This window comes from Hemitrygon akajei, chromosome 11 (assembly GCF_048418815.1).
Source record: "Hemitrygon akajei chromosome 11, sHemAka1.3, whole genome shotgun sequence".
NCBI lineage: Eukaryota > Metazoa > Chordata > Chondrichthyes > Myliobatiformes > Dasyatidae > Hemitrygon > Hemitrygon akajei.
Genome location: NC_133134.1, coordinates 174,506,247 through 174,523,572, shown reverse-complemented (window position 1 = coordinate 174,523,572; position 17,326 = coordinate 174,506,247). Strand labels below are relative to the sequence as shown.

General features: G+C 42.9%; 1 protein-coding gene across 1 annotated transcript in view; it reads right to left on the bottom strand.

Annotated features, from left to right (window-relative positions):
- The window catches only part of fer1l4 (fer-1 like family member 4), a 477,640-nt gene that overhangs the window by 213,178 nt on the left and 247,136 nt on the right, over nt 1–17,326 (bottom strand). Inside the window, 3 exon segments of the mRNA XM_073062298.1 lie at nt 3,958–4,071; nt 4,710–4,797; nt 9,375–9,475. Coding sequence (XP_072918399.1) covers nt 3,958–4,071; nt 4,710–4,797; nt 9,375–9,475 — 303 coding nt within the window.

Genomic DNA, 17,326 nt, shown 5'->3' with positions numbered 1-17,326 from the left:
ATTTCCACCCGCTGCCTCCTACCAATCAGCAAATGCTCTAACCATATTTGTAACTTTCCTGTAATACCATGGGCTCTAAACTTGGTAAGTAGCCTCATGTGTGGCACCTTGTCAAAGGCCTTCTGAAAGTCCAAATATACAACATCCACTGCATCCCCTTTATCTATCCTACTTGTAATCTTCTCAAGAATTCCAACAGGTTCTGCAGGCAGGATTTTCCCTTAAGGAAACCATGCTGACTTTGGACTATCTTGTCCTGCATCACCAAGTACTCCATCAGCTCATCCTTAACAATTGACTCCAACATCTTCCCAAACACTGAGGTCAGGCTAACTGGTCTATAATTTCCTTTCTGCTGCCTTTCTCCTTTCTTAAAGAGCGGAGTGACATTTGCAATTTTCCAGTCCTCCAGCACCATGCCAGAGTCCAATGATTTTTGAAAGATCATTTCTAATGCCACCACAATCTCTAACCCTACCTCTTTCAAAACCCTAGCATGCAGTTCATCTGGTCCAGGTGAATTGTGTGCCTTCAGGTCTTTCAGCTTTTTGACCATCTTCTCCCTTGTAATAGTAACTGCACTCACACCTTTCAACATCTGCCACACTGCCAGTGTCTTCCACAGTGAAGATATGCAAAATACTCATTTAGTTCATCAGCCATCTGCTTGTCTCCCGTTGTTATTTCTCCTGCCTCATTTTCTAGCGGTCCTCTATCCACTCTCATTTCTCTTTTAATTTTAACATACTTGAAAAAGCTTTTACTATCCACTATGATATTATCTGCTAGCTTGTTTTCATATTTCATCTTTTCTCTTCTAATGATTCTTTTAGTTGCTTTTTGTAGGTTTTTAAAAACTTCCCAATCCTCTATCATCCCACTTAAGTTTTGCTTTGTTGTCTGCCCTCCCTTTTCTTTTTCCATTAGCTTTGACTTCCTTTGTCAGGCACAGTTATACTATTTTGCCACTTGAGTATTTCTTTGCTTTTGGAATACATCCATCCTGCACCTTCCTCATTTTTCCCAGAAACACACGCCATTGCTGCTCTGCTGACATCCCTGCCAGCAGCCTCTTCCAGTTTACTTTGGTCAACTCCTCTCTCATACCACTGAAATTTCCCTGACTCCACTGAAATACTGCTACATCAGACTTTACACTTTCCCTATCAAATTTCAAGGTGAACTCAATCATATTGTGATCATTGGTTCCAAAGGGTTATTTTACCTTAACCTCCCTAATTGGCTCCTGTTCATTACATGATACCCAATCCAGTATAGCTGATCCCCTAGTAGGCTCAACTGTTATGAACCCCAGTTTCACCACCTGATATGGTACATGATGTACTGGGAATCTGTGTGTTATGTACCCCAGTATCAATTCTTGGAACAGTACGTGATGTACTGGGAATCTGTGTGTTATGTACCCCAGTATCAATTCTTGGAACAGTACGTGATGTACTGGGAATCTGTGTGTTATGTACCCCAGTATCAATTCTTGGAACAGTACGTGATGTACTGGGAATCTGTGTGTTATGTACCCCAGTATCAATTCTTGGAACAGTACGTGATGTACTGGGAATCTGTGTGTTATGTACCCCAGTATCAATTCTTGGAACAGTACGTGATGTACTGGGAATCTGTGACTTTGTTTCTGGTAGTGTCACGCGGTGACCTACCCCAACAGTATAAAAGCAGCTGCGCAGATTGCTCTGGGGACACACTTTGGGAGAGACCCACTTTGGTGGAGAGTCGTTGTGTTTGGATAGCAGAGTCGTTAGTGAGAGTGAAGAGTGCAAGCTTCAATTGAACACAGAAGGGAGTGGATAGTTGATAACACTGTGCATTTTGGAGGTAACTTACATTTCCTATTCCAAACATGGATTTATGGCACCCACTTTGGTGACCCCTGCAAAGTCTCGGGTGTGTGGTGACCATTCCTGGAAAAGGGACTTCTCATGTCAGTTACGTGGTGAAATTTTCACTTTTTGTGGACTTTTCGTAGATTCTTCGAAACAGACCACATTGTGAACTCGCTTCCACTTTAAAGGCATGGTGGTTGCTTTGTGAGATCAGCGTTCGAAAGGTACTGTGTGTCTGCCGAATTGCCTTTGGAAAGGTACGGTGGACGTTTTGGCATATCTCTGCGAGACTTGTTTCTTCGCTGTATTTTGAATCTCTGTCTTCAAGATCGTCACTTCGCTACACTTCAAAACTAAAACTCTCTCCTATCAATTCCCCCGTGAATTCCTTGAAACTTTCTGAACTGACATTCTGAGACTGTGCTCCAGTAAGACTCTGTTAAGAATTGTTCCTAAGTTTAACTGTTTGGGAGCTATAGACGCATAGCGCTGTAAACATCATTTTAAGTTAGTCGCTTGTTTAATTTTCTATATTTCTGCTTGAGTGTTAATAAACTTAGTTGTTTTGCAATAATTCCCTGACTCCGTTCCACATCCATTACTGCTGGTTCCACATAACACAATGACAAACTGCTCTAAAAAGCTATCTCTTAGATATTCAAAAATTCACTCTCTTGAGATCCATTACCAACCTGATTTTCCCAATTGACCGGCATGTTAAAAGTCTCCCATGACTATCATAACATTGCCTTTTTGACATGCCTTTTCTTTTTCCTGTTGTAACTGTGGTCCATCTCCCAGCCGCCGTTGGGAGGCCTGTATATAACTGCCATCAACGTCCTTTTACCCTTGCAGTTTCTTAACTCAACCCACAAGAATTCAACATCTTATGATCCTATGTCACATCTTCCTACTGATTTGATGCCATTTTTTACCAGTAGAGCCACACCTCCCCTTCTGCCTACCTTCCTATCCCTCCGATATAATATGTAACCTTGGACATTCAGCTCCCAATTACAACCATCCTTCAGCCATGATTCAGTGATGGCCACAACATCATACTTAACAATCTGTAATAGTGCCACAAGATCATCCATATTATTTTTTAATACTCCACACATTGAGATACAGCACCTTGAGTACTGTACTCATCCACCACCCTCTTCTTCCTTCCTTTGAACCAATTTCAGGTGAGTCTGTTGAGTTATCTAATGTATCTGATGTTTCTGGTGTGGCCTCCTGTATAATCAGTGATACCTGATGCAGATTGAGAGACTGCTTCGCCGACCACCAGGAAAAAATGGGATCTCACAGTGGCAACCCATTTTAATTCCACTTCCCACTCCAATTCTGACATGTCGATCCATTGTCTCCTCTACTGACATGATGGGGCCAGATTCAGGTTGGAGGAGCAAGACCTATATTCCATCTGGGTAGCCTCCAGCCTGATGGTATGAACATTGATTTCTCAAACTTCCAATATTGCCACCCCCTCACCATTCCCCATTCCCATTTCCTTCTCTCACCTTATCTCTTTACCTGCCCATCACCTCCCTCTGGTGCTCTTCCCTCTTTTTTGTTCTTCCATGGATCTCTGCCCTCACCTATCAGATTCCCCCTTCTCCAGCCCTCTATCTTCTTCACCAATCAACTTCTCAGCTCTTTACTTCACCCCTCCCTCCTGGTTTCACCTATCACCTTGTGGTTCTTCCTCCCCTCCCCCAATATTCTGATTTTGACTCCTCATCTTTTTTCTCCAGTTCCAATGAAAGGTCTCAGCCTGAAATGTTGACTGTACTCTTTTCCATAGATTCTGCCTGGCCTGCTGAGTTCCTCCAGCATCTTGTGTGTGTGGGTGTTGCTACAATTTTAATCCATTTTGTTCCTGATATTTTGAATTTTGATTCTTTGATTTTTCACTATTACTACAAACTTTTTCTTTTCATTTAGAACTTAACAGTTTGTATTATGAACAGACCTCAGGAACAGAAGCCTGTCGTATCCGAGCTCTCCCTGTGAGACTGCCAATGTAAATGCTCAAGGATTTTCTAGTTCATAAATTTCTCAAAAAAGTCAGGAATGTTCAAACCAATCTCACCTCTTCCACTTGTATTTTGAATTTCTCCACTAATTGCTGTAATTTATTCAGCTTCTTCATTAAATTTTTCTCCTTCTCTTTCATAATTTTTAGTGCCTGTTTTGCATGATTAACCTAGAAAAAGTAAAATAACATTTCCTGTATCAAAAGCAGTATATCTGCAGCGCAGCAAAGCCTTTTACAAGATAATTTCAAAACATTTTTCTTTTGGTACTCCAAACAAATATCAAAATTATTTGGTCATCTGTGGAAAGGGTGAACGAGTTTAACATTTAAGATCAAACCCTCTCCATCAGAACTGGGAAGTGAGAAAACATCGATTACAAGTTTCTGAGAGTTTGGTGGGAAGGATGGATAAGCAATGAAAGGTTGCCAGATTCCACTGTTCACAGAGCCGTGCAGTTCTACATACGATTGATGAGAGAGATTAGCTCGTGGTTCCCAATACCCAGCTCAGCACCCATCAGCCTTGCTGCACCCAGCTGTTCACACTCTGCTTCCCTCCCTTTGACAAGCTTTTTTGTAATAGCTGTACATGCCAACGTTGTTCCCTTGCCCCTTTTCCTAGTCAAGTAAATCGGGGAGCCCAGGACATACATCAGCAAGGAACCTTAAGCATTAACTTTACATGTACTGTTATTCAAGACTCAAGGTCCTGAATAGAAAGGTACAGTGAGAAGCATTGCTCTCATCTGTTCCACCGAGTCAGTGATAAACACCCAGATTGAAACAGGAAGCATTCACCCACTTACAACATTACACTTCAAGGTTTTAATTCGACATCTGTCCAGTGAGTTGGGCCGATTCATGGTTTTCTTTTCAGCATAAATCTGATATTGTCTAGGACAGAAAAGCAACAAATAAACAGTCTGTTGTCACACAATGTACAGGCCCTTGGCAACAATAAGCAAACAAGGCACTTAACAAGTACCTGGTTTATACAATTGGCCCTAATTGAAACATCTTGAAGTTAGTGCATGGCATTTTTTTCATTTTCTTTCTTATAAAATCACAGAACATTGATCATTACATCACAGCACAGGTGTTTTGGCACACGGTGCTGTGCTGACCCTTTAACCTAGTCTAAGATCAATCAAATTCATCAACCCTACGTAACTGTCCATTTCCCTATCAACCACATGCCTTACAAGAGTATCTACAGTGTTTCTACCATCACCCTGGCAGGACGTTCCGGGTGCTCACAGAGCCTATCAAACCTTTCCATTTCACTTTATACCGATGTCCTCCAGTTCTTGATTTTCTAAGCCTGAGTAAATAAGGACTGCATATTCAACTTATCTACACCCATCATAATTTTATACCACACTACCTTCATCATTCTTCAAAAATATATTGTCAAATTAGTGGAACAGGATTTCCCATGAACAAACCATCCTGATATCATCTCTATCCATGCCTCTTATAAATCTGAACACCTCCATCAGGTCCCTCTTCACTTCCTCTACTCCAAGGAAAGCAAACCATCCCTTAGCAAATGAGTCCCCATTGCACCTTCCTCGAGTGTGGTGACCACAGTTCTACATAGTACCCCAGCTCCAGCCTAACCAATATTTTAGGAACTCCCTGTTATTGTATTCAATGCCTTATTGAAAGGAAGTATCACATATACCTTCTTCACCATTTTATCTATCTGTGCCACTACCTTCAGGAATAATTACACTTATATACCAAGGTCTCTTTCTTCCTAAACACACCCCTAAGACAGTATCATTCACAGACTTTGCCCCACCCTTTTTAAACATAGAGAAACATAAACCTACAGCACAATACAGGCCCTTCGACCCACAATGCTGTTCCAACCATGTACTTAGTTTAGAAATTTCCTAGGGTTACCCATAGCCTTCTATATTTCTAAGCTCCATGTGCGTATCCAGGAGTCTCTTAAAAGCACCTATTGATTCCACATCCACCACATTGCCAGCAGCCCATTCCACGCACTCACCACTCTGTGTAAAAAACTTACCTCTGACATCTCCTCTGTACCTACTTTCACGAACCTTAAAACTGTGCCCTCTCATGTTAGCCATTTCAGCCCTGTGAAAAAGACTCTGACTATACACACGATTAATGCATCTCATCATCTTATACACCTCTATCAGGTCACCTCTCATTCCCCACCGCTCCGAGGAGAAATGGCCAAGTTCACTCAACCTATTCTCATAAGGCCTGCTCCCCAATCCAGGCAACATCCTTGTAAATCTCCTCTGCACCCTTTTGTAAAGTTTACGCATCCTCCCTGTAGTGAGGTGACCAGAACTGAGCACAGTACTCCAAGTGGGGTCTGACTAGGGTCGTATATAGCTGTAACATTACCTCTTGATTTTTAAACTCAATCCCACTATTGATGAAGGCCAATGCACCGCCTGCCTTCTTAACCAGAGTCAACCTGCGCAGCAGCTTTGAGTGTCCTATAGACTCAGTCCAAAGATCCCTCTGATCCTGCACACTAACAAGAGTCTGAACATTAATTCTATATTCTATGATCACTTTTGACTGACTGAACTGAACCACCTCAAACTTATCTGGATTGAACTCCATCTGCCACTTCTCAACCCAGTTTTGCATCCTATCAATGTCCCACTGTAAACTCTGACAGCCCTCCACACTATCCACAACACCCCCAACCTTTGTGTCATAAGCAAATTTACTAACCCATCCCTCCACTTACTCATCCAGGTAATTTAGAAAAATCATGAAGAGTAGGGACTCCCAGAACAGATCCTTGAGGCACACCACTGGTCACCGACCTCCATGCAAAATATGACCCATCTACAACCACTCTTTGCCTTCTGTGACCAAGCCAATTCTGGATCCACAAAGCAAGTTCCCTATGGATCCCATGCCTCTTTACTTTCTCAATAAGCCTTGCATGGGGTACCTTATCAAATGCCTTGCTGAAATCCATACAAAAACATCTATTGCTCTACCTTTATCAATGTGTTTGTCATACTCTTAAAAAATTCAATCAGGTTCATAAGGCATGACCTGCCTTTGATAAAGCCATGCTGACTATTCCTAAACATATTATGCCTCTCCAAATGCTCATTAATCCTGCCTCTCAGGATCTTTTCCATCAACTTAGCATTCACTGATGTAAGACTCACTGGTCTATAATTTCATAGGCTCTCTACTCCCTTTCTGGAATAGGGGAACAACATCTGCAACCCTCCAATCCTCTGGAACCTCTCCCATCCCCATTGATGATGCAAAGATCATTGCCAGAGACTCAGCAATCTCCTCCCTCACCTCCCTCAGTAGCCTGGGGTATATCCCATCTGGTCCCAGTGACTTACCCAACTTGATGCTTTCCAAAAGCTCCAGCACATCCTCTTTCTTAATGTCCATATGCCCAAGCTTTTCAATTCACTGTAAGTCATCCCTACAATCATCAAGATCCTTTTCCGCAGTGAATACTGAAGCAAAGTATTCATTAAGTACCTCTGCTATCTCCTCCGGTTCCATACACACTTTCCCACTGTCACACTTGATTGGTCCTATTCTCTCAGATCTTATCCTCTTACTCTTCACATACTTGTAGAATGCCTTGGGGTTTTCTTTAATCCTGCCCACCAAGGCCTTATCATGGCTCCTTCTGGCTCTCCTAATTTCCTTCTTAAGCTCCTTCCTGCTAGCTTTATAATCTTCTAGATCTCTATCATTACCTAGCTTTCTGAACTTTTTGTAAGCTTTTCTTTTCTTCTTGACTAGATTTTCAACAGCCTTTGTACACCATGGTTCCTGTACTCTACCATCCTTACCCTGTCTCATTGGAACATACCTATGCAGAACGCCACTCAAATATTCCCTGAACATTTACCACATTTCTGCCGTACATTTCCCTGTGAACATCTGTTCCCAAATTATGCTTCCAAGTTCCAGCCTGATAGCTTCATATGTCCCCTTACTCCAATTAAACGCTTTCGTAACTTGTCTGTTCCTATCCCTCTCCGATGCTATGGTAAAGGAGATAGAATTGTGATCACTATCTCCTAAATGCTCTCCCACTGAGAGATCTCACACCTGACCAGGTTCATTTCCCAATACCAGATCAAGTACAGCCTCTCCTCTTGTAGGCTTATCTATGTTTTGTGTCAGAAAACCTTCCTGAACGCACCTAACAAACTCCTCCCCATCTAAACCCCTTGCTCTAGGGAGATGCCAATCAATATTTAGGAAATTAAAATCTCCCACCACGATAACCGTGTTATTATTACACCTTTCCAGAATCTGTCTCCCTATCTGCTCCTCAATATCCCTGTTACTACTGGGCGGTCTATAAAAACACCCAGTAGAGTTATTGACCCCTTCCTGTTTCTAACTTCCACCCACAGAGACTCGGTAGACAATCCCTCCATGATTTCCTCCTTTTCTGCATCCGTGACACTATTCCTGATCAGCAATGCCACGTCCCCACCTCTTTTGCCTCCCTCCCCGTCCTTTCTGAAACTAAAGCCTGGCACTCTAAGTAACCATTCCTGCCCCTGAGCCATCCAAGTCTCTGTAATGGCCACAACATCATAGTTCCAAGTACTGATCCACACTCTAAGCTCATCTGCTTTGTTCATGATGCTTCTTGCATTAAAATAGATACAGTACACCTTAAACCATCGGTCTGAGTGCATCCCTTCTCTATCACCTGCCTATCCTCCCTCTTGCACTGTCTCCAAGCTTTCTCTATTTGTGAGCCAACCACCCCTTCCTCCGTCTCTCCAGTTTGGTTCCCAGCCCCCAAAGTGCACCGCGTCACTCGTAAAGACTAAATTCCATCTGCTGCTGCCTTGCCTCACACTTGTTACAGGCAACCTGGGCCAAAGGTGTGCCATACTTTATGCATCTGCTGTCCTCCGAGTGGCAGCTGAGATTTGAAACCAGATGCACAGTGGTGTTGGCATAAGCTAAGTAAGATAATGTTAACTTTACTAAGATCAAACAAATGAACCTTAAAATACAAACAAAAGTTCCAGTGAATTGCTAACAGCAAAGGAAACATGAAGGTAGATTACGAGCTCTTGTAGGTGAAGGAATGTTCCCTAGGAGGCAGTTGTCCTACAAACATTAGTTGGAAAATTTGTGGCTGGTAATGTTTAAGCATTTCTGCTCAATTTAAAAGAGCATAGCAAAGTTTTTTAACATTTTTATATAAGCTATCTTATATATTAAATGTTTGGACTCAATGGCCTAATCTGCTTGCATGTCTTACAGTCTTATGCTGTTCTCTTTTGGGCTGCATCGAATCCAGAGTACAATTATTTTGTTCTCCTTTACATTTGTGTACTGGACATGACATTCAACAATCTTGATCTTGGTAAACCCTGGATTATCTATAATTAGAAATACAATGGTAAAGAACTTTTTTTTCAAAATATCTATTTTATATGCGATAAAACCAATCAAACCTGCAGCCTGCAACGAACTCATTCAATACGTTACAGAGGAAACGATCTTGGTCAGACTTTGGTTTCCTTGCCATGTGAAGCAATTTGTCAAGCCCATCTTCCTGTATATAGAAAAAAACAAAAAATAGGATTAATTGTTTTTAAATTATTAGAAACATACAAACATAGAAAACCTACAGCACAATAAAGGCCCTTCGGCTCACAATGCTGTGCCGAAAATGTACTTATCTGAGAAATTACCTAGAGTTACCCATAGCCCTCTATTTTTTCTAAGCTCCATGTGCGTATCCAGGAGTCTCTTAAAAGACCTTATTGTATCCGCCTCCACCACCGTCGCCAGCAGCCCATTCCATGCACTCACCACTCTCTGCATAAAAAACTTTCTCCCGACATCTCTTCTGTACCTACTCCTCAGCTCCTTAAAACTGTGCCCTCTCGTGATAGCCATTTCAGCCCTGGGAAAAAGCCTCTGACTATCCACACGATCAATGCTTCTCATCATCTTATACACCTCTATCAGGTCACCTCTCATCCTCCACTGCTCCAAGAAGAAAAGGCCAAGTTCACTCAACCTGTTCTTATATGCATTCTCTCCAATCCAGGCAACATCCTTGTAAATCTCCTCTACATCCTTTCTTTAGTTTCTACATTACTCCAAGTGGGGTCTGACCAGGGTCCTATATAGCTGCAGCATTACCTCTCAGTTCTTAAACTCAACCCCATTGTTGATGAAGGCCAATACACCGTATGCCTTCTTAACCACAGAGTCAACCTGCGCAGCTGCTTTGAGTGTCCTATGGACTCGGACCCCAAGATCCCTCTGATCCTCCACACTGCCAAGAGTCTTACCATTAATACTATATTCTGCCATCATATTTGACCTACCAAAATGAACCACTTCACACTTATCTGGGTTGAACTCCATCTGCCACTTCTCAGCCCAGTTTTGCATCCTATCAATATCCCGTTGTAATCTCTGACAGCCCTCCACATTGTCCACATTCCCAACCCTTGTGTCATCAGCAAATTTACAAACCCATCCCTCCACTTCCTCATCCACGTCATTTATAAAAATCACAAAGAGTAGGGGTCCCAAAACAGATCCCCGAGGCACACCACTGTTGACCAACCTCCATGCAGAATATGACTCGTCTACAACCAGTTTGCCTTCTGTGGGCAAGCCAGCTCTGGATCCACAAAGCAATGTCCCCTTGGATCCAACACACACAAAATGCTGGTGGAACACAGCAGGCCAGGCAGCATCTATAGGAAGAAGCACTGTCGACATTTCAGGTCTTGACCCTGATCAGGGTCTGATAGCTCTGATAGCCCTCCACACTATCCACAACACCCCCATGGCTGATTCTTTTCCCTCTTAGCCCTATGCCTTAAATATACATAAATATTTGGCCTCCACAGCTGCCAGTGGCTAAGAATACCACAGATTCACCACTCTCTGGCTAAAGAAATTCCTCCTCATCTCCATTCTAAATGGTCACCCCTTTATTCTGAGGCTGCGTCCCCTGGTCTTAGACTCTCTCACCATAGAAAATATTCTCTCCACATCCACTCTACCAAGGCTTTTCACCATTCGATAGGTTTCAATGAGGTCATCCCTCATTCTTCTGAATTCTAGTGAATACAGGGCCCAGAGCCATCAAACACTCTTCAGGTGACAAGCTGTTCAATTCTGGAGTCATTTTCATGAACCTCCTCTGAACCCTCTCCAGTTTCAGCACACCCTTTCTAAGATAAGGGGCCCAAACTTGCTCACAATGCTCCAAGTGAGGCCTCACCAGTTCTTTATAAAATTTCAACATTATATCCTTGCTTTTATATTCTAGTCCTTTTGAAACGAATGCTAACATTGCATTTACCTTTCCCACCACCAGCTCAATCTGCAAATTAACCTTTAGGGAATTCAGCAGGTCGGGCAGCATCCGTTGAAAGAAGCAGTCAACGGATGCTGCCCGGCCTGCTGAGTTCACCCAGTTTTTTTGTACGTCTTGACTTGACCACAGCATTTGCAGTGCACTTTGTGTTAACCTTTAGGGAATCCTGCACAAGGACACATATTAGTGGAGGACCAATCGATTCGCGATTCATTAGCGGGAGCAAATAAAAGTGAAGCAGGATTGAAGCTGAGCAGGCATTGCGTGAGTGGACCAGTGTGGCTCAAGAGTCTTTGGCGAGGAGGTACAGGTAAGCAGCAGGTAAGGCTTTTGTACTGGTTGAATAAAAAGTCACTAAATTACACTAATTAAATAAAGTAGGGATGATGCAGAATCAGGTGATGTGCTGTTCTGCATGATGTGGGAGCTGGTGGACATCTCAAGGAACTCAGACTCAAAGTTGATGAGCTGGAATCTGAGCTTCAAACACTACGGCACATCAGGGAGGGGGAGAGTTACCTGGATTCTGTTTCAGGAGGTAGTCACACCCGTTAGATTAGCTGCCTCAAATTCGGTCTGTGGTCAGGGACAAGAGGGTGTGACTGTGAGTGAGGTGGTAGTGGGATCCAAGAGACAGTGCTGGAGGAGCCTCAGCCCTTGAGCTTGTCCAATAGGTCTAAGGTACTTGCTCCCTGTATGGATGACAGTGGGGGCTGTAGGAAGGATAAGCAAGCTAACTGTGGCACCGTAGTTCAGGGAGCCATTCAAGAGGGAGGAGAGAAGAGAAATGTAGTGGTAATTGGGGATAGTATGGTCAAGGGAATAGACAGAGTTCTCTGTCATGAGGATAGAACATCCGAAAGGCTGTGTAACCTCCATGGTGCCTGGCTTCAGGACATCTTATCTGACCTGCAGAGGGTTTTGCAGTGAGAGTGGAAAGATCCAGTTGCCGTGGTCCATGTGGGTACCAACAACATAGGTAGAATAAGGAAAGGGGTTCTGCTGAGGGAATTTGAGCAGCTAGGGACTAAATTAAAAAACTGAACCAGAAAGGTAGTAATCTCTGGATTACTACTTAAGTCACGTGCAAATTGGCATAGATTCAAGAAGATTAGAGAGTTAAATGCATGGCTAAAGGATTGATATGGATTTGAATTAGATTTGATTAGATTTGAATTCATGGGAAACTGGCACCAGTATTGGGGAAGGAGGGAGCTGTACCAATGGGATGGGCTCCACCTGAACCATGATGGGAGCTGGATCCTAGCGAATCGCATAACTAGGACTGTGGGTGGGCTTTAAACTAAATAGTAGTGGGGTGGGTTCAAAAGATTGGAGAAGAATGGATAAAGTAAAAAAAGAAAAGTTTGACTAAAGATAAAGTAAAAGCAAAAGATAAAAAAGAGAAAAGCAAGAGTGGAGTGAAGAAAAGTCAAGTGCAAAAGAGTAAAAGATTACAAGATTTTAAAAGCACAATGAGTGTAAGGGCACTTTATCTGAATGCCCTTAGTATTCGAAACAAGGTCAGTGAACTTGTGGCACAAATCAGTACAAAGGGGTATGATTTAGTGGCCATTACAGAGACATGGTTGTAGGGTGAAGAGGGTTGGGAATTAAATATCCAAGGATATCAGGTAATACGGAAGGATAGGCAGGAAGGTAAGGGAGGTGGGGTAGCACTCCTAATTAAAGATAGAATCAGGCGATAGTAAGAGACAATACAAGATCTAAGGAGCAGAATGTTGAATCCATCTGGGTAGAGATTAGGAAAAGTAAATGGAAAAAAAATCACTGGTGGGTTTTGTCTATCGGTCACTGAATAATAACACTACAGTGGCACAGGCAATAAACAGAGAATTATCTGAGGCATGTAAGTATGAGACAGCAGTTATCATGGGGGACTTTAACCTGCACATAGACTGGGTGAATCAAGTTGGCCAAGGCAGTCTTGAGGAGGACTTCATAGAATGCATCCATGATGGCTTTCTTGAACAGCATGTTTCTGAACCTACAAGGGAATGTGCTATCTTAGATCTGGTCCTGTGCAATGAGACAGGTGAAATTAGTGATTTCGTAGTTAGGGATGCTCTGAGAAAGAGTGATTACAGTATGATTGTGTTTCTCATACAAGGAGGGTGCAATAGTTCAATCTAAAACCAGTGTATTATGCCTAAACAGTGGAGACTACAATGGGATCCGGGAGGATTTGGTTAGTGTAGACTGGGAACACAGGCTATATGGTGGGACAGTTGAGGAACAGTGGAAGACTTTCAAAGAGATTTTTCATGGTGTTCAACAAAAGTATATTCCAGTTAAAAGCAAGGACAGTAAAGGTGTGGAGAGCCAGTCTTGGATAACTAAGGAAATAAGAGAAGGGATCAAACTAAAAGCTCGTGTGTACAACGTTGTCAAGAGTAGTGGGAAACTGAAAGATCAGGAAAACTTTAAAAAGCAACAAAAAACCACTAAATGAGCAATAAAGGAAGGGAAGATAGATTATGAAGATAGACTAGCACAAAATATTCCTTGGAGGTGGAGAAGGGCAAATTGATATTGGGTAATGAGAAAATGGCAGAGGCTTTGAATGACTATTTTGTGTTGATCTAAACGGTGGAGGACATGTCTAACATGCCAAAGAGAGATGTTATGGATGTGTTGAGAGGTAAGGACATTGACATAATATCTATCACTAAAAAGGTAGTGCTGAGCAAACTAGTGGGCCTGAAGATTGATAAGTCCCCTGGTCCTGATGGAATGCATCGCAGAGTACTGAAAGAAATGACAGAAGTTATAGTGGAGTCTTAGTAATAATTTACCAAAATTCTCAGGACTCTGGGAAGATCCTGGCGGATTGGAAGATGGTGAATGTCACACCACTGTTCAAAAAAGGATGTAGGCAAAAGACAGGTAACTATAGGCCAGTTAGTTTAACATCGGTAGTTGGGAAAATGCTTGAAGCTGTCATCAAAGAAGAAATAGTGAGGCATCTGGAAAGAAATGGATCCATCAGGCAGACGCAGAGTTGGGGGTGATGTCTTAACATGGATAGGGGATTGGTTAACTAAAAGCAGAGAGTTGGGATACATGGGTGTAACTCTAGTTGGCAATCGGTGGTGAGCGGTATGTCACAGGGTTCGGGGCTGGGCCTGCAACTGTTCACGATATACATTAATGACCTGGAAGAGGGGACCGAATGTAGTGCATCTACATTTGCTGATGACACTGAATTGAGTGGGAGAGTAAATTGTGCAGAAGATGCAGAGAGTCTGCTGAGTGAGTGGGCAAGGGTCTGGCAGATGGAGTACAATGTTGGTAATTGCAAGGTAATCCACACAAGGAAACAGTGCAAGATTAGATTATTATTTAAATGGTAAAAATTGCAGCATGCCGCTGTGCAGAGGGACTTGGGAATGCTTGTGCATGAATCACGAAAGGTTGGTTTGCAGGTGCATCAGGCTGTCAAGAAGGCAAATGAAATGTTGACCTTCATTGCTAGAAGGATTGAATTTAAGAGCAGAGAGGTTAAGCTGCAACTATACAGGGTACTGGTGAGACCGCACCTAGAGTACTGCGTGCAGTTCAGGTCTCTTTACTTAGGAAGGATATACTGGCTTTGGAGGCAGTGCAGAGGAGGTTCACCAGGTTGATTCCAGAGATGAAGGGTTATACTATAAGGAGAGATTGAGCCACCTGGGACTGTACTCACTGGAATTCAAAAGAATGAGAGGTGATCTTTTAGAAACATATAAAATTATGAAAGGGATATATAGGATAGAGGAAAGAAAGTGGTTTCCACTGGTAGGTGAGACTAGAGCTAGAAGACATAGCATCAGGGTTCGAGAGAGATAGATTTTTGGTTTAATAGATTTTTGCATTGTAGGGGAATTAAGGGTTATGGGAAAAGGCAGGTAGTGGAGATGAATCCATGGTAAGATCAGCCATCATCTCATTGAATGGCAGAGCAGGCTCAACGGGCCAGATGGCTAACTCCTGCTCCTATTTCTTATGTTCCTTTGCACTCCGTTTTATGTATTTTCTCTCCATTTAGAAAATAGTCAACCCTTTCATTTCTTGTACCAAAGTGCATGACCATACACATGATTAGTCAAAACATGAAGGGATACAGGGAGAAGGTAGGAGATTGGTGCTGAGAGGAAAAGTGGATCAGCCATGATGAAATTGCGGAGAAGATTCAATGGGTCAAATGGCTTAGTTCTGCTCCTGTATCTATGGTCTTATCATTCCTTTTTACTCTCAGATGTTACCTGATCTGCTGAGCTTTTCCAGCTGATTATTTGCTGCTCCAGATGCCTGCATCTGTAGTCTCATGTCCCCAAATTATAATTTTTTAAAAATTAGCCTGTTGCTATCATCTTCACAGATTGGAACATCCAGTAGATGTATGGTGCAGACTATTCTGACTGGGGTCATACCAGCCTGGTATGGAACACCCAGTTTATCGGAGGCTGCAGAGGGTTGTAGAATCAGCCAGCCAATTACGGGCATAACCCTTTCTGCTATCGAGGACATCTTTAAGAGGCGTTGCCTCCAGGGAATGGCATCACACCATCCAGCACTTTCTCTATTCTCATTACTACCTCTGGGGTGGAAGCACAGTAGCCTAAAGATCCACACTCAACATTTTCAGAATAGTTTCTTTCCCTTCACCGTCAAATTTCTGGACGGTTCATGAACACTACCTCATTATTCATCTTCTGCACAATTTATTTATGTAACTCAGTGGAGTCATGGTGTCATAGAAAAATACAGAAACAGGCCATTTGGGCCATCCAGTCCATACCAAACTGTTTAGACTGTCTACTCCCATTGATCTGCACTGGGACCATAGCCCTCCCTACCCTTACCATCCATGTACTTATCCAAACTTCTCCCTAGTCCCATCGACCCACACCCAGACCACAGACCCCATACTCCTCCCATCCATGTACCTATCTAAACTTCTCCCTGGTCCCATCGACCCACACCCAGACCATAGACCCCATACCCCTCCCATCCGTGTACCTATCCAAACTTCTCCCTGGTCCCATCGACCCACACCAGGACTATAGACCCCATACCCCTCCCATCCGTGTACCTATCCAAACTTCTCCCTGGTCCCATCGACCCACACCCGGACCATAGACCCCATTCTCCTCCCATCCATGTACCTATCCAAACTTCTCCCTAGTCCCATCAACCCACACCCAGACCACAGACCCCATACTCCTCCCATCCATGTACTTATCCGAACTTCTCCCTAGTCCCATCAACCCACACCCAGACCACAGACCCCATACTCCTCCCATCCATGTACTTATCTAAACTTCTCCCTAGTCCCATCAACCCACACCCAGACCACAGACCCCATACCCCTCCCATCCATGTACCTATCCAAACTTCTCCCTGGTCCCATCAACCCACACCCAGACCACAGACCCCATACCCCTCCCATCCATGTACTTATCCAAACTTCTCTTAAACATTGAAGTCATGCTCGCATGCACTTGTGAGGGCAGCTCGTACTATAATCTCATCACCCTCTGACTGAAGACATTTCCCCTCACATTCCTCTTAAAGTTTTCACCTTTCACTATTATCCCATGACCTCCGCTTGTAATTTTTATGTATTGTGCTGTACTGCTGTCACAATATTTGTCAGTGATAATAAACCTGACTCTGAATATTTGGTTGACTAGCTCAGGACAGTCAATGAGATACATGTTATAAAGCTCATCAGATGTAGTTGAGGGTGAATCTAACACTTTCTGTTAAAAAATTGAAAGTACAAGGAAAAAATCATTTAGGAAATTAAGTAATGTGATTAATTTTGAATTTCTTCAGCCAAGAGAACTTAGTTAGACCCCACTCGGAGTATTGTGTTCAGTTCTGGTCACCTCACTACAGGAAGGATGTGAATACTATAGAGAGAGTGCAAAGGAGATTTACAAGGATGTTGCCTGGATTAGAGAGCATGCCTTATTAAAATAGGTTGAATGAACTTGGAAGTAGGTATAAGGGAGATGTCAGAGGTAAGTTTTTCCACACAGAGGGTGGTGAGTG